The sequence below is a fragment of the Lissotriton vulgaris genome, chromosome 1_2 (assembly GCF_964263255.1).
Source record: "Lissotriton vulgaris chromosome 1_2, aLisVul1.2, whole genome shotgun sequence".
Lineage (NCBI taxonomy): Eukaryota > Metazoa > Chordata > Amphibia > Caudata > Salamandridae > Lissotriton > Lissotriton vulgaris.
In genome coordinates, this window is record NC_141686.1 from 311,190,568 (window position 1) to 311,213,221 (window position 22,654).

At 47.5% G+C, this 22,654-nt stretch overlaps 1 protein-coding gene across 1 annotated transcript in view; it reads right to left on the reverse strand.

Moving 5' to 3' along the window:
• The window catches only part of PRPF19 (pre-mRNA processing factor 19), a 65,383-nt gene that overhangs the window by 32,984 nt on the left and 9,745 nt on the right, over positions 1 to 22,654 (reverse strand). Inside the window, exons 2-8 of the mRNA XM_086953334.1 lie at positions 5,606 to 5,755; positions 5,366 to 5,442; positions 5,145 to 5,286; positions 3,595 to 3,668; positions 3,365 to 3,427; positions 1,996 to 2,037; positions 1,804 to 1,878 (exon numbers count right to left, since the gene is read on the reverse strand). Of these exons, the coding sequence (XP_086809460.1) occupies positions 1,804 to 1,878; positions 1,996 to 2,037; positions 3,365 to 3,427; positions 3,595 to 3,668; positions 5,145 to 5,286; positions 5,366 to 5,442; positions 5,606 to 5,755 (623 nt within the window). The remainder of the gene's footprint in view (positions 1 to 1,803; positions 1,879 to 1,995; positions 2,038 to 3,364; positions 3,428 to 3,594; positions 3,669 to 5,144; positions 5,287 to 5,365; positions 5,443 to 5,605; positions 5,756 to 22,654) is intronic.

Here is a 22,654-nt window from a genome sequence, read left to right on the forward strand (position 1 = left end):
CTTCGCTAATGGGGGCCACTTTCATTTTGGTGTCTTGGCCTACTTACTGCCCCAGTTCGACCATGCCTGGATGATGGTTTAAGTTTTCTCCTTTGACCCTATCTGCAATATCCCAGGATTCCTTAGAGAAGGGGCTGAGATTATTTAGGAGTCTTAATGTGAAATATTTTTGGGACAACTTGCTGTTATTCCCCATGTTGTGGGCTGCATCACATCTTGAGTTGCGGATAAGAAATCATTATTACCCATTTTAAAGATATTTCTTGGATGATGGAGTGAGAAATCTCCCTTGATCTGTCAGATTTGCAATATTGAGTTGTATGATTGGGAGTCCATGAGAAAGAGCTGCTTTGACTCGTGTGGGCAGTTTTTGTGCTTATTAAGACTCCAAATGAAAGCTTTCTGGTTTGTAATGCGTGTGGCATTGCTCAGACTGTAGTACACTCTGTTGTAATATCCATGGAAGTCTGGGACAGGTGATAATAATGGAAACTCGAATATCAGAAACCGTGATACATTAATGGAGGCGATATGTTGCACTCGCTTATGCATGTGCAAATCTGTATTGTCCCTGAACTCTTGGAGAAGTGCTCGAACGGACTTCTGTGCCCTTATTTGAAGTATACAGTAACGTGGAAGACAGAGCATTTTTCTGGACCGTGATCCGTAGGTGGAAGGGGGAAGAGAATAATTCCGTTACTAACATGAGGAAAAGCGAGCATGGGCAGACACGTGACTTAGAGAGTATATAGGAAATTTAAAATGTACCACAGTCTGCAGCGTGTCACGATACATAAACTTACGTCTGAATATCAGTTGGAGCCTGTAGAAGGGAGAGACTTGTGTCCTGCACACAGTGTCTTTGTAGCTGCAGATGGCCTATCCGTTGCAGAAGGAGGGCGATTTAAAGGGTGGGGTGGAGGGAGGATGGGTAGTCTGGTAAACGGGCTGAAACGCAATGATGATGGAAATATGCGAAACAAATGCAAATTCAAATCTGTTCATGTGAAGGAGTGAAACGGGGTCTACAGAGAGGGAAAGGGGACGGAGGAGGGTTGGGGGTAGGGCAGTGCGGGCTCGGGCTAGTAGCTCTAACTGCATGGAATTGAACAGGAGGGTGTGATGTAAAGACAAAAATTGCAACCGGGGAAGTGCAAAATTCTGCCATGGAGGGCTGAAATGTAATGTAGTAGTCGCGAGGACAAGAAGCAATATTTTGGGACAATAAGGGTGTTGATATGAATTTACTGAATGGTCACACATGTTCCGAATTTCGCGGGCAGTTTTGTAAAAATCGCGGCATTTTTACAAAACTGCTGATTTCTCGATTTTTTTGCAAATCGCGAAATTCTGGAGGGTCTGATATAGTATGGTCAAATGCATCTTTTTTTTGTATGTGTGAGATTTGGCTCTCGTAAATGTATACATGTGACAATTTGTAACGTACTATTTGGCATTTATTTACATGGAGTTTTTTTGGGGGGGGGAAATGATAAAAGATTTTAAAGAAATAAATAAAATAAAAAACTCACTGAACTGTATGAATGTCAGTAAGAGATCACATGGCATGTGAGCAGATGTGGCCACCATTATGAATACTAGGACCACAAAACTACTCAATGTCCGAAGACGAAACCATAACCATCCAAGCGTCAGAAACCTTAAGTTTGGCTGTGAAATCAGAGGACTGCGCCACCTTCTGTGAGCACAAACGATAACACTATAACCTGGCCATACTAAACAAAGCTGTGACCCACCCGGATCAAGGCGTACAACACACGGACACCCCTGCCAAGTACTCACCACGTGGGACGACACCTGGTGATACTTGCTGAGCTCCTCCGGCTTCACCAGGTCCTCTGGAACGGTCTTTCCCCTCTAGTCGGGACAAAATAAAGAGCAGGTGTAAGCGCACTCCTCTTCCCACATGACCCCAATACCTTTGATGTTACACCTGGACTCTCACCCCTCGTATGCTCCATTTCAACCACCTACCTTCTTTCTCTCTGTAGTGAGAACCGTTGCTTTGTCTTGAAGCTGAAACGTAAAAACAAAGATCAGTCAGAAGCACAGACATGACCAGCAGTTGATGCATCGGTTTTAGACATGTTACACACAGCTAGCAGGGGTTTAAGTATGTTTGTATCCTGCACACTACTCTGTTGTAGCAGGAATCCGTTTATCACTGTACACACTGGTATAGCAAATTACTTACTTTTACTACATGCATGGCATCACAGAGCTCTCATTTCGCAGCACATTAGGAAATGGATTACAACAGTCCAAATTGACTTACTGCCTTCATAAGCACAACTATCAAAAACACTGTCTGGGTTCAACGCCGTTACTACAGGTTCCAAAGCAATCTCAGCAGCAAGCTATTAACTCAATGAGTGAGCTCAGGAGCTGCATATTAACTAGGATTTACAACTCTAGTTTCCATCACTTATTCAGTTTTTGGTGCGGTTCTCCTGCGTTCGGTTTTACTATACTTGTTACTTTAACGGTGGTACACTATGTTAGCCTCCAAGGACTCTCACGACCTGCCACATGCTCTAATGCTGTAATCATATATCCGGTACAAAAGGGGGTGGTAATCATATATCCTGCATCCCCGAGATGCAATCCACAAGCTCTCCTTCCTGCTATGGCGCAGAAGTGCCAACTGTTTTACTGTAGACTCTGCACCATCGATGGTGAAGGCCACTGGCACCTGCACGTTCTGCGCTAGTGCAGCACTGATCGCTCTTCCACTGCACTCATTGCTTCAGCTAGGTGGGCATGGAGTGAGCTCTCATAGTTGATTTACAGCACAAAGAGACCAGTGAATCCCCCTAACCAATCTCCTGCACTGGCGCATCTGCAAACTTCATTAAAGTGCTGCTCTAGGCAGGTGTGCAGCCTTAGAATGAGTCAGCAGCCAATCTCTAGTCTGATGCCACTGTATAAGGCTGATGCTAACCGTGCAGAGCTGGCACGTCTGAGGGAGTTCAAGATTGCTATGAAAAAACGAGCGGCACATGGATAAGCAGGTAGAGGAACAAACTGCAACATGCAGGTAGTCAATGTGATTTGGCCAATATCACAAGTAATTTAGGGAAGGAACTGATCACATTACTCAGAACTCACAACTTTATGTCTATAGGTCATAACTTCTATTTAACAATACTACTGTATGCCATTTTGCCTGCGGGATCAGTGCTAGGGAATGCTAGTGACCTGCAGAGTTCACCAATATTTAGTTTGGCAAACTTAAGGGAGGATTCAAACCCAGGGCTAGTACAGGTAAAGCAGTGAACTTTAGTTTGCACCCCTGCTGCACTGAATGCCCTACATCTACATGAACTTGGAAGTTACGTTTTACCTTTTGGACGATTTCTGGAGTCATTCCCACCAACTCTCCCAGGTCCATGGGTTCGCCAGCTCCCTACAGTGAGAAACAAGAGAGATAAAAGAATAACTCAGAGACTGACATGGAGTTTAAACAGCCACAGACACGTCTACAATAGAGTGAGGAGTAATACGGTGAAGCATAAGGAATATGAGACGGAGGGCAGAGGAGCCATCGAAATGTACTTGTCTCTCCATACTTACAGCAGCAGCAGGCTGTGCAGCCGGTGCCGCCTGCGGGATGATGAGGCCAGCCTGGGGCTTCAGAGTAGCCAAAGCTGCAAGGAGAAAGATGAGATGCCCAGGTTAAGGACATGAGGAGCACAGAGAACACACATCAGAGAATGCCACTCAAAAGCTACAGAGAGTTGACTGTAGTGGAGAAGCTGCCCTGTGAGGGCTTCACTTTAAATGTCTCCATTCTGGTATCTTCACTGGTGCACACACGCCCCTAGTGGTCCTCCACTGCACCCACAGAAATGTTTAAACTCCAAGATGCAAGACTGACCGCCTCCAACTCAGTGATGGGTCTCAAACGGCATAGATAGGGCAAAATATGCCGGAGAGATGGGTACCACGTACAGACTGGGCTGTTTCTACTAAAGAAACGGAGAATACAAATAGGCGAATCTCAGCTGGAATGCTGCGCAACCAAGGTGCAAAGCATCCACGGGTACAAAAAAAGGGGCCCCTTAACTGTGCTCTCGGCCCTTCAGGTACCAGAGAAGGTCCTTTAAATTCTTGTGGCAGAAACTCAGACATGGGCTTTAAAGGTCATACAAAGGGATGCACTAAGACCAACATGAGGTGGTCTGATAAGAGTATATAAATCCCAGAAACAACATGGTAAGATGGCTAGCACCTCACACTAGGTACTGAAGTAACAACTAGAATTTGGTGGTTCTTCCAGGACACAACACTAGTGGGAACCACAAGAACCATTATGGATATGTATAGAACCACGTTTCCTTTCTAACAATTACCCATTGTCTTGCCTCCCTTTCTGCAACAAACTGAAATAAAAACCTATCATGAAAATCTACATACAAGTAGCTGACAGGGCGGGTTATTCTTGTCTGTCTATATCATCCCCATCAAAGGTAATACTCAAACATCTACCAGAAACTCCATAGTGAGAAAAAAACAACTTAAATATGGGTTTGAGGGGAAGGGGTCATCTCAGTTCTGGTATAGGTTTTGATTTTATTCATGCCAAATAATGAAAATAAAACCGGGCATGGCTGCAAGATGAATATTCACTTTGTATGCAGAGAATCACACCCACAAGCGTTGGAGAATAGTATGGAAATATTATTCCTATACAATGTCCAGGGACAAAGACGTTTGTCTTTACTTTAGCACTTAAAATGAACTACCACATTTATCAAGGATGTGCCAATTTTTTGTGTGAAAGAATGAAGCATTTTAGGAGGACCTTAAAAATCTCTTCTTTCTAACAACGAGTGCACCCTCTACTGCAGCTATCTCAGAAGCCAAGCATTTGTCATACAGGTAGTCCTTGTTCAGTGTCTAACACACACACCGGAACCTGGAGATTTCACTGGGCTTCAGAGTACACTGAAGTTTGCAACCCTGACCTGCGCAGGTAGACTATGGCCATGAGCAACCCAAGGGGTCTGTATTGCGGACCCTTCCCCCTCATACCGTCTCTAGCAGCCGTCCCTCTACCCCCAAACCTTCTCCATCAGCTGTACCTCATACCATCTCCATCAGCTATACCTCTACCCTCATACCTTCTCTAGCAGCTGTCACTTCCTTGGTAAGACGAGCAATAACTCTGCAAGCGGCATCATGCTGGTACAAGGCGTGAGACAGCTCCTGACGGGTGGTCTGCAGCTGCTGCCGAAGGGTGAAGCTGTGCAGCATCACTGCATCCTAGAGAAAGGAATATCGGTCAAATGTACTAACAGTCGTCTACATCTGCACACAACACTCCCCCATAGCACACACCTACCCATTCATCCTGCAAAGCCTTCAAGATTGCCGGAATGCTAGTGGAGGATGGAGGCTTCGGGCGGATTGGATGAGCAACTGGACGCCAGGGAAGGGAGAAAAAAGAAGAACATGAAGGAAATGAGAGAAGTTAGGAGAGGTATGGAAAACATTTAATTTCAATGTATAGCATGGTCCGATTGCCTCCCTCTCCTCCAATATGCACCCCACCTTCAACTGTGAACCAACCACCGATTCTCACCCTTCAAATCGATGAGTTGCTCTTCGGAAAGTGGCTGGTTATTCACTGGGTCGGTCCCATTCTCTGCAATGTATTTCTCAATCAGTCGCCGCTCGAAGACATGATTGGAAACAGGAGAGACACAGGGGTGATCTGGGATCTCATTGGAAACTGCGGGAAAATGAAACAATAGATCAAAATGAGTCAAGGGTAAATATGCAGCAGCCAATAGAAACAGTGTATTCTGGCCATAGCCCAATCATAGCATCTGACTTCAAGTTGATCCTCCCTTTCAAGTCAACCATTTCTTCTTTCAGAGACTAAATGGGCAAGATAACCTTTACTGAAAATAAAACAAGCCACCAAGAAAATCCTCTATCTTCTAAGAGATGGAGGCCAGGAAGAATAACTTGTCCTGGAAAACCCATAAGAAAGGTGAAGGTCCCACAACAAATCTTTATCCTTAACAATAGAAGGCATCCAAAACAAATGTGCATTGTAGAGGAAATGGAAGGCATTCAACTCATTCAGTTGTCCCACAGGAAATGGAACAGTCAAGACAAACATTATCCAACAAGGGAAAAAAGCACTTCTATGTACCTTTTTAAAATAGATGAGCACTAAAACGATTATTCATTCTACAACAACAGACTATGCTCAAAATGAAACCCTTTCCCGTGCAAGACATGAGCAACAAGCTTTCTGGCCAAGAGGGAGTGCGAAGGAGCTATGAAAAGACGCTTCCAGATGCTCCCATTACATTATTGCAGCCCTGTTATTGCAGTCTTGCTACAAACAGCTTCAGCTGTCCATTCAAAGACAGTATTGTATACCACACATAGATTGGGTGGTTTTCGTGTCAATATCAGTTGACTTGCTCTTATTTGTGGCTTTCCTCCCTTTGGGTGTTTGAACGTCCACAGGGGTCACAGTTTTGCCAGGAAAGGAAGCAGGGAGTTGGAGCAAAAATTCTCTGGTTTGGAAGTCTCAAGAGATGGTTTTTTGAGTAGTGGAATGACCATTGTATATTTCCACTACGCCGGACGTTGGCCGGCTTCAAAAGACAGACTAAGGACCTCAAGAACTTCCGACCAATCTCCCTGCTCGCGTTCCCGGCGAAGGTCAACAAACAGCTGACCTGCTTCCTCAAGGAGAACAGCATCCTGGGCCCGTCCCAGTCCCGCAGCAACCACAGCACCGAAACCGCCCTCCTCATCGCCACCGATTACATCAGGACCCTCCTTGACAACGGAGAAACAGCAGCCCTCATCCTCCTGGACCTGTCAGCCGCCTTCGATACGGTTTGCCACCGCACACTGCGAACACGCCTACATGACGCCGGGATCCAAGAGAAGGCCCTGGACTGGACCATATCCTTCCTCTCTGCCAGAACTCAGAGCGTCTGCCTCCCCCTTTCCCCTCCACTGCCACCGAAATCATCTGCGGTGTACCCCAGGGCTCCTCCCTCAGCCCGACATCTACATGGCATCACTCGCCCACGTCGGCCGACACCGCGACTTCAACATCATCTCCTACGCCAACGTCACCCAGCTGATCATCTCCCTCGCCAAAGACCCGCACACCCCCAAATCCAACCTCCACGAAGGAATGAAGGCCGCCGCCGAATGGATGAGGAACAGCCGACTGAAGCTGAACTCAGACAAGACTGAGGCCCTCATCCTCAGCTCCACCCCTTCAGCCTGAGACGACTCCTGGTGGCCAAAAACCCTAAGAACAGCCCCAACACCCACCAACCACGCACGCAACCTGGGGGTCATCCTTGACTCCACCCTCTCAATGACTAAACAGGTCAACGCCGTCTCCTCATCCTGCTTCAACACCCTCAGAATGCTCCACAGGATCTTCAAGTGGATCCCCACCGAGAAGAGAAGAACAGTCACCCAGGCCCTCGTCACCAGCAGGATGGACTACGGAAACGCCCTCTATGCAAGAGCGTCGGCCAAGCTCCTGAGACAAGTGCAAAGCATCCAGAACGCCTCGGCACGTCCAATCCTCGACATCCCCCGCCGCAGCCACATCACACCCCACCTGAGAGACCTTCACTGGCTCCCCGTCAACAGGAGAATAACCTTCAAACTCCTCATCCACGCACACAAAGCCCTTCACAAGACCGGCCCAGCATACCTCAACAGACTCCTCAACTTCTGCTCCCCCCACCTGCCAGCTCCACTCCGCCAGCCTCGCCACAGTCCCCCCGCATCCGAAGAGCGACCGCCGGCGGCAGATGCTTCTTCTACCTCGCCGCCAAGACCTGGAACACCCTCCCCACCAACCTACGGCAGACCCAAGGCCTACCGGCCTTCAGAAGTCTCCTCAAGACCTGGCTCTTCGATCACTAGCAGACCGTCCAACCCCCTCCCCCCCCCACCTCCCAGCACCATGAGACCCTCACTGGTATGTGGTGTGTTTTATAAATGTCTTGATTGATTGATTAAACAGAGAGCATAACCAGGAAGCCAGTGCCCCAGATTCCAAATCACTGGAGGCGCCGGGTCTAGTGGAGACCCAGATTTGATTTTAACTGCATGGGGAGCATAGCTTTTCCACCGAGATGCTCTCAATCTTGAAGGCGCCAACTGGGAGGGGACCAGAATTCCTCATTGAGGAGAGGCCCCGATTATCAGTTTCCTTAAAAGATGCATATAGCGAGGAGATTTTATCCACAAAGTGGACAATCTCATTACAGCTGCTCATACTAGGTGCCCTAACCGCTTTATGGTATTCCTTTAGCACAAGCAGGTAGGTCTCTTTGCTTCAGAACAATTGTTCTTCCGCCAGTTTCATTCTAGGCGCTTACATGGTTTTTAGGTCTCGCGACCTATCAATGCGCATGCGCATTGAGCGGAGCGAGAATTCAAGTGCTCAAAATGCTCGTGAAACTAAGGGTGTTTTTCGTGCGGTTTTCTTTGAGTTCACGTGAATCACGTGACCAAACAAGCACAAGCATCAGCCTCCCTCCTAATTGCATTTTTTCACGGCCGCACAGCACATCAAAGGGCTTTTCCCAGCGTGTGCTGTGCGGCTTCTCCTCCCCTAATTATTCATGGCTGGCCGGTGGCCGGCCGTACTTTCAGTTTCCCGGCCGCTCTTGTTCCTAATGTCTTCCCCTTCATCGACTTCAGTCTAATTGGAAACATATGTGTCTTCATCCTCTTGGCATTCCAGGTTTTCCCTTCTTCATTCCACGGCTCCCACTTTGTCCCGCCTTTTCCCCCTTCCTGCCTTCGTTCTGTACTTGTGCATCATTGTTTTCCTCATCATTCATCTTCCACTTTCCCCATTGCCTTTCATTAATTTCCTCGTCATGTCTCCATATATTTTCACCTCGTTACCTATCTGGCATCGCATTTTTCCGAAGTCGCCACACATCTTCCATTTCCTTCCTCCTTTCTTTCTTTCCCTTGTTCCTGGCGCACTTCTCTAATTTTTCACTTCTTTCCTTTCTCACATCTTTCCAACTTCCGTCGCCCACCCCTCCACTTCTGCCTGCACGTCCTTTCTTCTGCTACCCTTTCTTTCCTTCTACCCGACCCCTCTTTTTCTACAGCTTTTGCTCTATCATACAGGACTGATTTTCATCCGTGCATTAATAGAACACCTTTGTAGAAAGTAAATTCCTACTTAGATCGACGGGACAATTGTGCATGCATTAGATGTGCATACAGCGCTAGGAGACACGGAAAGATCCGCGCCGCCGCTAGTTTGCGTGTAAAACAGCACGGAAATAACAAAGCTGTGTTTTATTGCTGTGGAGTCGAAGTAACAATGCTTGAGTGGCACTCAGCCCTCACACTGTGCTCGCATCTTTTTTTCTTCTTTTCATGTGCTTGTTGTAGCTTTGGCGGCCCCCTCCCACAGCCTCACAAGCCGAGCAGCACTCCTCAAGCACAGCGGGCAGACGCCGCCACTGGGCACGAGTTTGCACAAGAAACACACATGTAGCATGCTTCTAAGTGACAACGGCATCTGCTCACTAGACCACAATGCCATGCTGCCAGTGTTTTGATACCGCCTTAATCTCCGCCGTTCACAGTGATGTTTTAACTTGATTCACCCCGGTCTGCGCGCGTTAAACTAAGGAAGTGCACAAAGCACGTGCACGACGCACTTCCAATGATCACCGGTGAAACAAGTCATATTCTGCGTCCCGCTCCAAATGCTGTGTAATGCCCCAGCGTCTGCAGTCTCCTCCGGGTGCCTAACTATCATACAGGACTGATTTTCATCCGTGCATTAATAGAACACCTTTGTAGAAAGTAAATTCCTACTTAGATCGACGGGACAAAATCGCTAGGAGACACGGAAAGGGCCGCGCCGCTGCTAGTTTGCGAGTAAAACAGCGCGGAAATAAAGCTGTGTTTTATTGCTGTGGAGTCGAAGTAACAAGGCTTGAGTGGCACTCAGCCAGGAGAGAAAGCTCTGAACACATTTGGTCACCATATTTAATCTTTACACGGCATTTGTCAAGTCTAGGAGTGACCTCTCGCTCTACTCCCCACCTCCTGGCGGCGGTGCCAGCTCCCTGCAGCTCCAGCTGATAAGATCAGAGCTGAGTGGAGCTCCTGCGGAGAGCTTAGCAGTAAGGCAGGGCGCAGAACAAGGCACCTGGGACACCTCGCCACACCACCCCGGCGCGAGGGGTTAGTCTGCCGCTGCCACCCTCACTCTTCTCCTGCACCGCTTCCTTCACTTTACCACTACCTTTACTTTAGCTTGATCTGGTCATTCCTCCACCTGTGTCTGCTCCATATCCGCCCTTCACCTATGTGCCTACGTTCCTCACCCTGTACCCTCTCTACTCCATGCGCACCCCGCTCCACTTGAGTCCCCTCACCAGCACATTTATCTACTACACCCGTATTCCTGCTCCACCCACACAACCCTTTCCACCCGTACCTTCCTGCTTCTCAACGTCTGCCCTAGCCTCTACTCCGCCTCTCCCCCTAATTGACCTGTTCCCGCGCACCGGCTACTCTCCCCTATTCCTGCACACTCTACCTCTCTATCCCTCCACTTGCACACTCCACCCTTCCATCCCTCCATCCCTCCACCTGCACACGGCACCCCTCCATCTCTCCACATGCTTCCTTCTGCCTCCCAATCCCCTCTACTCCACCTGTAACCCTACTCCGTCTGAAGCCCCTCTTCTCCTCCACCTGCACACTCCACCCCTCCACCGGTTCCCTTCTGCTCACACAGTACATAGGCTGCGCTGTTGTGGGAATGGATAAGAATGGCAGTGCACTGGTAGTGCAGAGTGGTAGTGCAGAGTGCAGAGTGGTAGTGCAGAGTGGTAGTGCAGAGTGCAGAGTGCAAATTGGGAGTGCAGAGTGCAAATTGAGAGTGCAAATTGAGAGTGCTGAGTGCAGAGTGGTAGTGCAGTTTGAGAGTACAGATTGAGAGTGCAGAGTGCAGAGTGGTAGTGCAGTTTGAGAGTACAGCTTGAGAGTGCAGAGTGCAGAGTGGTAGTGCAGTTTGAGAGTGCAGATTGAGAGTGCAGAGTGGTAGTGCAGTTTGAGAGTGCAGAGTGCAGAGTGGTAGTGCAGTTTGAGAGTGCAGATTGAGAGTGCAGAGTGCAGAGTGGTAGTGCAGTTTGAGAGTGCAGATTGAGAGTGCAGAGTGCAGAGTGGTAGTGCAGTTTGAGAGTGCAGATTGAGAGTGCAGAGTGGTAGTGCAGTTTGAGAGTGCAGAGTGCAGAGTGGTAGTGCAGTTTGAGAGTGCAGATTGAGAGTGAAGAGTGCAGATTGAGAGTGCAGAGTGGTAGTGCAGTTTGAGAGTGCAGAGTGCAGATTGAGAGTGCAGAGTGCAGATTGAGAGTGCAGAGTGCAGATTGAGAGTGCAGAGTGCAGAGTGGTAGTGCAGTTTGAGAGTGCAGATTGAGAGTGCAGAGTGCAGAGTGGTAGTGCAGTTTGAGAGTGCAGATTGAGAGTGAAGAGTGCAGATTGAGAGTGCAGAGTGCAGAGTGGTAGTGCAGTTTGAGAGTGCAGAGTGCAGATTGAGAGTGCAGATTGAGAGTGCAGAGTGCAGATTGAGAGTGCAGAGTGCAGATTGAGAGTGCAGAGTGCAGATTGAGAGTGCAGAGTGCAGATTGAGAGTGCAGAGTGGTAGTGCAGAGTGGTAGTGCAGAGTGGTAGTGCAGAGTGGTAGTGCAGAGTGGTAGTGCAGAGTGGTAGTGCAGAGTGGTAGTGCAGAGTGGTAGTGCAGAGTGGTAGTGCAGAGTGGTAGTGCAGAGTGGTAGTGCAGAGTGGTAGTGCAGAGTGGTAGTGCAGAGTGCAGAGTGGTAGTGCAGTTTGAGAGTGCAGATTGAGAGTGCAGATTGAGAGTGCAGAGTGCAGAGTGGTAGTGCAGTTTGAGAGTGCAGATTGAGAGTGCAGAGTGGTAGTGCAGTTTGAGAGTGCAGATTGAGAGTGCAGAGTGGTAGTGCAGTTTGAGAGTGCAGATTGAGAGTGCAGAGTGGTAGTGCAGTTTGAGAGTGCAGATTGAGAGTGAAGAGTTTATAACACTAGAACAGGGTATAGGGTGAGACACTTAACTGCACTCAGTCTAATGAATCTTGGTCACGTTATATCTAGGGGTGCCAAGAACCTGAGGCCATATACCCCTAGGCCTCCAAAATCAGTGCCAAGGCACTGTACACAATTCAAAGAAATAGTTCGGCACACCATAAAATGTTCAATGAGCAATATCAGAGAGGTCAAAAAATATATCAGTAAGCCATTATGTATTCTTTTCTTTCTTTATTTTCAGTCTTCACAAAGTAGTGAGAGTGAAGAGTGCAGATTGAGAGTGCAGAGTGCAGAGTGGTAGTGCAGTTTGAGAGTGCAGATTGAGAGTGCAGAGTGCAGATTGAGAGTGCAGAGTGCAGAGTGGTAGTGCAGATTGAGAGTGCAGAGTGCAGAGTGGTAGTGCAGTTTGAGAGTGCAGATTGAGAGTGCAGAGTGGTAGTGCAGTTTGAGAGTGCAGATTGAGAGTGAAGAGTGCAGATTGAGAGTGCAGAGTGGTAGTGCAGTTTGAGAGTGCAGATTGAGAGTGCTGAGTGCAGATTGAGAGTGCAGAGTGCAGATTGAGAGTGCAGAGTGCAGATTGAGAGTGCAGAGTGCAGATTGAGAGTGCAGAGTGCAGATTGAGAGTGCAGAGTGCAGATTGAGAGTGCAGAGTGCAGATTGAGAGTGCAGAGTGCAGATTGAGAGTGCAGAGTGCAGATTGAGAGTGCAGAGTGCAGAGTGGTAGTGCAGTTTGAGAGTGCAGATTGAGAGTGCAGAGTGCAGATTGAGAGTGCAGAGTGCAGAGTGGTAGTGCAGATTGAGAGTGCAGAGTGCAGAGTGGTAGTGCAGTTTGAGAGTGCAGATTGAGAGTGCAGAGTGGTAGTGCAGTTTGAGAGTGCAGATTGAGAGTGAAGAGTGCAGATTGAGAGTGCAGAGTGGTAGTGCAGTTTGAGAGTGCAGATTGAGAGTGCTGAGTGCAGATTGAGAGTGCAGAGTGCAGATTGAGAGTGCAGAGTGCAGATTGAGAGTGCAGAGTGCAGATTGAGAGTGCAGAGTGCAGATTGAGAGTGCAGAGTGCAGATTGAGAGTGCAGAGTGCAGATTGAGAGTGCAGAGTGCAGATTGAGAGTGCAGAGTGCAGATTGAGAGTGCAGAGTGCAGATTGAGAGTGCAGAGTGCAGATTGAGAGTGCAGAGTGCAGATTGAGAGTGCAGAGTGCAGATTGAGAGTGCAGAGTGCAGAGTGCAGATTGAGACTGCAGAGTGCAGAGTGCAGATTGAGAGTGCAGAGTGCAGAGTGCAGATTGAGAGTGCAGAGTGCAGATTGAGAGTGCAGAGTGCAGATTGAGAGTGCAGAGTGCAGATTGAGAGTGCAGAGTGCAGATTGAGAGTGCAGAGTGCAGATTGAGAGTGCAGAGTGCAGATTGAGAGTGCAGATTGAGAGTGCAGAGTGCAGATTGAGAGTGCAGAGTGCAGAGTGGTAGTGCAGAGTGGTAGTGCAGAGTGGTAGTGCAGAGTGGTAGTGCAGAGTGGTAGTGCAGAGTGGTAGTGCAGAGTGGTAGTGCAGAGTGGTAGTGCAGAGTGCAGAGTGGTAGTGCAGAGTGCAGAGTGGTAGTGCAGAGTGCAGAGTGGTAGTGCAGAGTGCAGAGTGGTAGTGCAGAGTGCAGAGTGGTAGTGCAGAGTGCAGAGTGGTAGTGCAGAGTGCAGAGTGGTAGTGCAGAGTGCAGAGTGGTAGTGCAGAGTGCAGAGTGGTAGTGCAGAGTGCAGAGTGGTAGTGCAGAGTGCAGAGTGGTAGTGCAGAGTGGTAGTGCAGAGTGGTAGTGCAGAGTGGTAGTGCAGAGTGGTAGTGCAGAGTGGTAGTGCAGAGTGGTAGTGCAGAGTGGTAGTGCAGAGTGCAGAGTGGTAGTGCAGAGTGGTAGTGCAGAGTGGTAGTGCAGAGTGGTAGTGCAGAGTGGTAGTGCAGAGTGGTAGTGCAGAGTGGTAGTGCAGTTTGAGAGTGCAGATTGAGAGTGCAGAGTGGTAGTGCAGTTTGAGAGTGCAGAGTGCAGAGTGGTAGTGCAGTTTGAGAGTGCAGATTGAGAGTGCAGAGTGGTAGTGCAGTTTGAGAGTGCAGATTGAGAGTGCAGAGTGCAGAGTGGTAGTGCAGTTTGAGAGTGCAGATTGAGAGTGCAGAGTGGTAGTGCAGTTTGAGAGTGCAGAGTGCAGAGTGGTAGTGCAGTTTGAGAGTGCAGAGTGGTAGTGCAGTTTGAGAGTGCAGATTGAGAGTGCAGAGTGGTAGTGCAGTTTGAGAGTGCAGATTGAGAGTGCAGATTGAGAGTGCAGAGTGGTAGTGCAGTTTGAGAGTGCAGATTGAGAGTGCAGAGTGGTAGTGCAGTTTGAGAGTGCAGATTGAGAGTGAAGAGTGCAGATTGAGAGTGCAGAGTGGTAGTGCAGTTTGAGAGTGCAGATTGAGAGTGCAGAGTGCAGATTGAGAGTGCAGAGTGGTAGTGCAGTTTGAGAGTGCAGATTGAGAGTGCAGAGTGCAGATTGAGAGTGCAGAGTGCAGAGTGCAGATTGAGAGTGCAGAGTGCAGATTGAGAGTGCAGAGTGCAGATTGAGAGTGCAGAGTGCAGATTGAGAGTGCAGAGTGCAGATTGAGAGTGCAGAGTGCAGATTGAGAGTGCAGAGTGCAGATTGAGAGTGCAGAGTGCAGATTGAGAGTGCAGAGTGCAGAGTGGTAGTGCAGTTTGAGAGTGCAGATTGAGAGTGCAGAGTGCAGATTGAGAGTGCAGAGTGCAGAGTGCAGATTGAGAGTGCAGAGTGCAGATTGAGAGTGCAGAGTGCAGATTGAGAGTGCAGAGTGCAGATTGAGAGTGCAGAGTGCAGATTGAGAGTGCAGAGTGCAGATTGAGAGTGCAGAGTGCAGATTGAGAGTGCAGAGTGCAGAGTGCAGAGTGGTAGTGCAGAGTGGTAGTGCAGAGTGGTAGTGCAGAGTGGTAGTGCAGAGTGGTAGTGCAGAGTGGTAGTGCAGAGTGGTAGTGCAGAGTGGTAGTGCAGAGTGGTAGTGCAGAGTGGTAGTGCAGAGTGGTAGTGCAGAGTGGTAGTGCAGAGTGCAGAGTGCAGAGTGCAGAGTGCAGAGTGGTAGTGCAGAGTGGTAGTGCAGAGTGGTAGTGCAGAGTGGTAGTGCAGAGTGGTAGTGCAGAGTGGTAGTGCAGAGTGGTAGTGCAGAGTGGTAGTGCAGAGTGGTAGTGCAGAGTGGTAGTGCAGATTGAGAGTGTAGAGTGGTAGTGCAGATTGAGAGTGCAGAGTGCAGATTGGTAGTGCAGAGTGCAGATTGGTAGTGCAGAGTGCAGATTGGTAGTGCAGAGTGCAGATTGGTAGTGCAGAGTGCAGATTGGTAGTGCAGAGTGCAGATTGAGAGTGCCGGGTGCAGAGTGGTAGTGCAGAGTACAGAGTGGTAGTGCAAATGGGCCCAGCAGTACTACCACCAACAGTACTACCACTACCAGTACCACCACCTCCAGTACTACCACTACCAGTACCACCACCACCACCAGTACTACCACTACCAGTACCACCACCATCACCAGTACTACCAGTACTACCACCATCAGTACTACCAGTACTACCACCATCAGTACTACCAGTACTACCACCATCAGTACTACCACTACTACAGCCACCAGTACTACCACTACCACCACCAACAGATTGAGAGTGCAGAGTGGTAGTGCAGAGTGGTAGTGCAGAGTGCAGATTGGTAGTGCAGAGTGCAGATTGGTAGTGCAGAGTGCAGATTGGTAGTGCAGAGTGCAGATTGGTAGTGCAGAGTGCAGATTGGTAGTGCAGAGTGCAGAGTGGTAGTGGTAGTGCAGAGTGGTAGTGCAGAGTGGTAGTGCAGAGTGCAGAGTGAGAGTGCCGAGTGCAGAGTGGTAGTGCAGAGTACAGAGTGGTAGTGCAAATGGGCCCAGCAGTACTACCACCAACAGTACTACCACTACCAGTACCACCACTACCAGTACCACCACCATCACCAGTACTACCAGTACTACCACCATCAGTACTACCACCATCAGTACTACCAGTACTACCACCATCAGTACTACCAGTACTACAGCCACCATTACTACCACTACCACCACCAACAGTACTACCACCACCGCCAGTACTACCAATACCAGTACTACCATAATCAGTACCACTACCACCACCAGTACTACCACCACCAGTACCACTACCACCAGTACTACCACTACCAGTATTACGGCCAGCAGTACCACCACCACCAATGCTACTGCAGCGGTGGTGTGTACTACCACTACTACAGCCACCAGTACTACTACTACCACCACCAACAGTACTACCACCACCGCCAGTACTACTAGTACCACCACCACCAGTACTAACACTACCCCCACCACCACATTAACACACTCCATAACACTTAGCAAAAATACATTACCATTTACAATGCCTTTAGCTCAAACTCAAATAAATCCGAGCCCGATTGCATTTCTAATGCTTGTTATTTTTTTACATTTGCTGTGCATTTAAAGAAAGAGGTCAAAAGTCAGACTGTTCTCTGACAAAAAAAGTGAGAAAATTTAGTTACTATCTTGTTGTTAAAGGAATGGCTTTAAAAAAAGATAATGTCTGTAAATAAACAATGCTGATAATTCAGAATATATCAGAATTGGAAAAGTATAAAGACAGCAAATTTTTTCAAATATTTCAACACGCCCCTACCATCAACTCTGCCCAAGTCTAGCCCACTCGACTCTGCCCCCAATCTACCCCACTCGACTCTGCCCCCAATCTATCCCACTCGACTCGGCCCCCAATCTATCCCACTTGACTCGGCATCCAATCTAGCCCAATGTACCCCCCTCCAATCTAGCCCAATATATCACGCCACCTCACCAACTTTTAGCCATGCTGTACAGCAGCCACACTGGTGTACCACATCGCTAAAACACATTGGCAAAGCCAATAGCTCTCGCATAGACTGGGCCAATTGGCTTTTTGATTACACTCTAGAATTTGCGGTGATGAGAATAAATGCACACGCCGACATAACCATGCAGCGAGTGCGCCTGTGCCAGGAATGCGCTGGGCGTCAGGATCCCTGGTCCTTTTCCCACCCAGGCGTATACGAGGGATGAGCTGCTATCAATCTGCAATATGGGTAAGCAAAGCAGTTGTGTTCCCCTTGATTGGAATTTGAATATTAATCACTTTCGCTGCCTGGAATGTAAATATGTCCTCAACCCAATTACAGCGAGTTCTCTGGTATTAAAGATACTATCAGGGCAAATACTTCACGGACCAGGCCACCAGGTCCCTTGTAAAGCACAAATATGTATTTGCAACTTTGTGCAAGATCATAAACCGGACTTGGTATTTCTAGTGGAAACCTGGAAGGATAATGCATCAGATTCTGATAGGAAAATAGCTGTTCCGGTAGGATACGATTGGCTCAATGTAGATAGAGATGGAAAACATGGGGGTGGGGGGATGGCAAATATTTATTGTTGTCCCATCAAAGCTGTGTTCACCTCCAACTCATTTGGAGGGAGAAGCTCAGTTTACTTTAAATTTAGCAACATGATTGCATTCACAGGGGCTTTAATATATCGTCTGCCGAGCCCTGGAGACAGATTTGCAAGGTCCATTCAGACTTTTGTGGAGTCCGGCATGTACTCATCAAGTTTTACTGTTAGATGATTTCAATTTTCACCTCAACCTCAAGTAAAACAATTAAACTGATCCTTTGGTTGATTGCCTTAACTGCTCTGGCCTACGGCAGATTGTAACTGAACCCACGCACAAGGCTAATCATACCCTAGACGGAATTTTCACCAACAACACAAAAAAATTGTTTCGATAAAGCGCTTCAATTAATTTGGAGGGATCATAGTGCCGTATTTTTAAGATAGCTGTCCCAGAGGAAGAATCACTTTCAGAAAATCTCATATAGTATATCAAAATACGTCCCTGGCGGAAAATTAATAAGAGAGTTGGACCTTGCTCTACACAGTCATAGCACACCACTAGACACTGATGATATCATTGCCGTCTCCAGTTTAACTGGATTGACCCCGCGGTTACTCAGCTTGCCCCCGTAAAAACAAGAGTATGTTGCAGGAAAAGTCTGACAGCCCCGCGGTATTCAAAGGATCTAAGAGAACTGAAAATAAAATGATGGGCGCAAGAACCAAGATGGAGGAAAAACTATAGTATGGAAGAGAATAATAAATACAAACTAGTGATTGCGGAATACGAAGCTGTGATTATTGCTTCGAAAACCAAATATTTTTCTGTGAGAATTGATTTGGTTAAAAACTCCACTAGGGAACTTTACAAAACGGTCACTGCTCTTTCCAAATTGGACTATAGTAAACAGTTGACTCATGAACAAGTATTTTGTAATAAAATAGCGGAGTTTTTTCAATCAAAAGTAAATACTGTTTATGAGGAATTCTCGGCCCCTCCCCCACAGACCCGTGCCCGACTTTTGTATTGAAAATGATTCTTGTTACAATTGTTGCCAATCTTGTTTTGCTCTTAAATAACGTGCTGAGCTCCGGGCACTTTCCAGCAGCATGGAAAAAAGCATTGATGCAACCTATTTTAAAAAAGCCTTTCCAAGACCCTGCTGAGGTCAAGAATTAGCGACCCATATCTTGTCTGCTGCTCCCCACAAAGATCTTGGAAAAGGCAATACATTGAGACCTGGTGGCGTTTTGGGAGACCAATGATCGTCTGGATCCATCTCAACACGGTTTCAGGCCACAGTACTGCACAGAATCTGCTTTGGTTATTGCGGAGGAGGAGATCTGCATCAGGAGGAAGGAGGGCTGCTCTCAGGGCCGGACTAGGAACCAAAACCGGCCCTGGCAAAGTGCTCGGACAGCCCCCAGGGGGGGTTGGGGTGCGACCGAGCTCTTTGCCAGTGCCGGTTTTTGGCCGATTTTGTTACACGGCCGTTTTGCTGCAAAAACGGCCCCCAGGGGGCCCAAAACCGGCCCGTCTCAGTCCCCTTTGATACGGTTTATCATCATGTAAATAATGTGGCCAGACAATTTTAAAACTGTCTAGCGCACATCACTAGCTGGATGCAAGAGAACTATTTAAAAGTTAGTCATTGAGAAATTGGAGGTGATACTTTTCTGAAACGATCTATCTTTCCAGAACAAGTCCTGGTGGCCTGCAGATTCTGGTCCTCGCCCAGCCCCCGTCTGTAAAGGGAAAAATCTCCAGGTCATGTTTGACAACCAGGTCTGTTTCTCTGAACAAATCAACTACATTACATCCTCGTGCTTTTATCTTTTGAAGATACTAAAAAAGATTTTTCCATTCATTCCATGTGATATGCAAAAAAAGGTAATAGGTGAGGATGGCCAAGTAGGCAGGTAAAAGTCTCTCCTACTTGGTGGGTAAACTATGGAATTCCTTGCCTTTCACCCGCAGGTCTCAATCGAACAGGTGCTGTTTTAGAAAATCACTGAAGACCTGTCTCGTTATTTCCCTGATCAGCCAGAGCATTGTTTTGCACTTAGGCACTTCGACATGTGCTCTCTAGAAATACCGTACTTATGTAAAATGTAACAACCCTGTACAGGGATACAGCCGAGTCATGCTTTAGAAATATCAAACACGTACATAATAGGCAATGAATTTGCACATTAGAGCTGCTGTCTAAAAAGCAGCAGAGAAGAGACAAAGGAGAACTCATGGGAAAAGAATTACAAACTGTAAATGTTTTTCTCTCCAATTTGGCTGCCAGATGCAATGTTTGGAGAAAGAATAAGTTCAGAAAAAAACACACAACATAATTTAAAGTAACACTGAAACTAAGTGGTAACCGTTTTAAAGTGATAGGGATTATATTTAACCATATCAAATCTTCTAGCACTCGCAATTAAAGGCACCCCACAAAGGCAACAATGTACTTTTAGGAAGGCTAGCCACCAAGGCACAGCATCCAGAATGGACAGTGCAAGAGCGTGAACTACAGATTAAAAACTCTAGAAGCAAGAAAAAGAGGAATGAATCACAATGGGGTAGTGGATACAGGGAGGCTTAAGACTTTCCTGGCTGTATGCGTCATAAATCTGAATGAAAAGAAGATTCTCAAATATTTTGCAGGGTCAACAAAGGTAGGTATAACAGCATATTTGAGTGAGGAGAGAAGCCATGCTTAGGTTACAGAACTCGCCTTATCCGTGGTAATCTACACTAAACACTATTACACACAGCTTTCACCCAAACCTCAATGATTGAGTGCTGCTGTACAGTTGATCAACAACAGTCCTGGACAAAAGTTGCAAATGCCGTAAGGTACTGATGAACGGAAACCCTGCAGATGACACCAGGCCTCTGCCCTTCAAGGGATCAATTTACAGATTAGAATACTGTGGGGTCGCATTAAACATGGGGCATCCCCAAACAACACGGATAAGGGAAGGGGTTTTGGAAATTGCAAAAGCGGGGTTCCTCAGCAGAAGCTGAGGGGAAATTATGCACAGTTCAACAAGAGATAGGGCAGCCCAGGCAGTTCTTGTTCTGAAGACATACGAAAATGTCATGGATAAGCGGTGTCCTTTCAAAAGTGGGCAGTCAAGTCAATACCTTGTGCCAGAAGATTTGTGGCTGCTGATACGAGAACCTGACAACTACAGTTATCTCTCCTTAGAGAGATGATGCAGCCAAGAAATATTTCTGAGTTCCAGGAGTTGAAGCCTCCAACATCATTCCCTCTTCACAATGAGACAATGTGGAGAAAAAAGCTCTCTCCTGCAAGATACAAACCAATCAATGTAATCCTATTACATGAGAACCCTGCCAAAAAAAAACCTAGACAAGAAGCTTAAACTTTCTTAGCTACAGGTGTCAAAAACTATGAGATGCCAGCAGGAAACGGGGTGAAGAAGAAAATGCCATGAACCACCAGGGTGCATCAATTCAACAGTTTTTCAACGGCTATCTTAACCACAAGAAGCTGAGTGCTGTCCTGCCAACCAGTCCACCCACAGAGGTGCAAGTGGGGTGCCACCAAACCAGCTTCTGCCAAAGGTAGTACAGTACTGTTCAGCAAATCTTTCTACCAGTGGAAGCATAACGCTGCCATTTGAAGATGTTTACAAACAGGACACGGGCCAGCCTATTGTCATACAAGCAGGATATGATAGGAGCATAATAACCAGGGCTACTTATTTATTTATTTATTTATTTTTGCTATTTTTAAAGCGCGCAAATACCCATACAGGTGTCTCGGCGCTGGTGATCATAGAACTCCCTACACTTTGACGGGGTGGTTAGGCAGAGGAGAAAAGCCATGTCTTGAGGCTTTTTCGGAATTTAAGGAGCGTGGGAGCGGTTTTGATATGCAGTGGGAGGGTGTTCCACAATTTAGCAGTGGCTGTAGTGAAGCACCTGTCTCCCCAAGTGGCCTTTTTTGTCCGAGGGACAGACAGCATGAAAGCTGTGGAGGATCGAAGGGTTCTGCGATGCTCCAATGGGTGAAGAGCTTCTTTTAGGAACTTAGGCCCTGGGTAGTTAAGGGTCTTGTAGGCTATGCAAAGAGCCTTGAATTTTATTCGGCTCCTGACTGGGAGCCAGTGGAGCTCTTTGATATGATGGGAGACAGATGTGAATTTGGAAATAGAGAGTAAGGTTCTGGCAGCCGCGTTTTGCACGGTCTGGAGTTTGTTGAGGACTCCTTCCTGCGCATTAAGAAGCAGAGAGTTGCAGTAATCCGTTTTTGAAAACACTAAAGTACTGATAAGTGTTTTGCCGGCTGACTGTGGTAGATAAGGAAGGAGTTTCTTGATTTTTTTGAGGGTGTAGAATGCAGATGATACGACCGCATTGGCGTGATGGTGGAAAGTCAGTTTATTGTCGAAGGTGACTCCCAGGTTCCGGACCTTAACCACCGGTTGGGGGGGGGGATCCCAGCTCCGGTGGCCACCATTGTGGGGACCATGCTGGTTTCAGGCTCCCGAATGTCATCACCTCCGTTTTATCAGAGTTAAGTTTGAGGCAGTTTGATGACATCCAGGAGCTTATTGCCTTCATTCCCTCCTGGAAGTTGGCTGCCACGCTAGCTCCGTTATTGTACACCGATAGTACTAGTTGCGTGTCATCGGCGTATGTGGTAAGGGCAATACCATAGGATTTTATCACCCTCGCCAAGTCCGATACATAGATATTACAAAGCGTCGGACTTAGCGAGGAGCCCTGTGGAACGCCGCAGGGGAGTGAGAAGGTCTGGGAGGTGAAATTACCCATTTTGACAGTCTGTGGGCGATTGGCGAGGAATGAAGCAATCAGGTCTTTTGCTGTTCCTCCTATTCCCAGAGCTGCGACACGGTCGATCAAGGTGATATGATCGACCGTGTCAAATGCAGCGGAGAGATCTAGGAGTATCAAGACAGCTGATCCTCCCTTGTCCATGGTTGTTCTGATTTCGTCTGCGGCTTTCAATAGTGCCGTCTCTGTCCCGTGTCCCTGCCTAAAACCGAACTGTGTGTCATCTAGCAAATTGTTGTCGTTGATGTATTTTGATAGCTGCATGTTCATGGACTT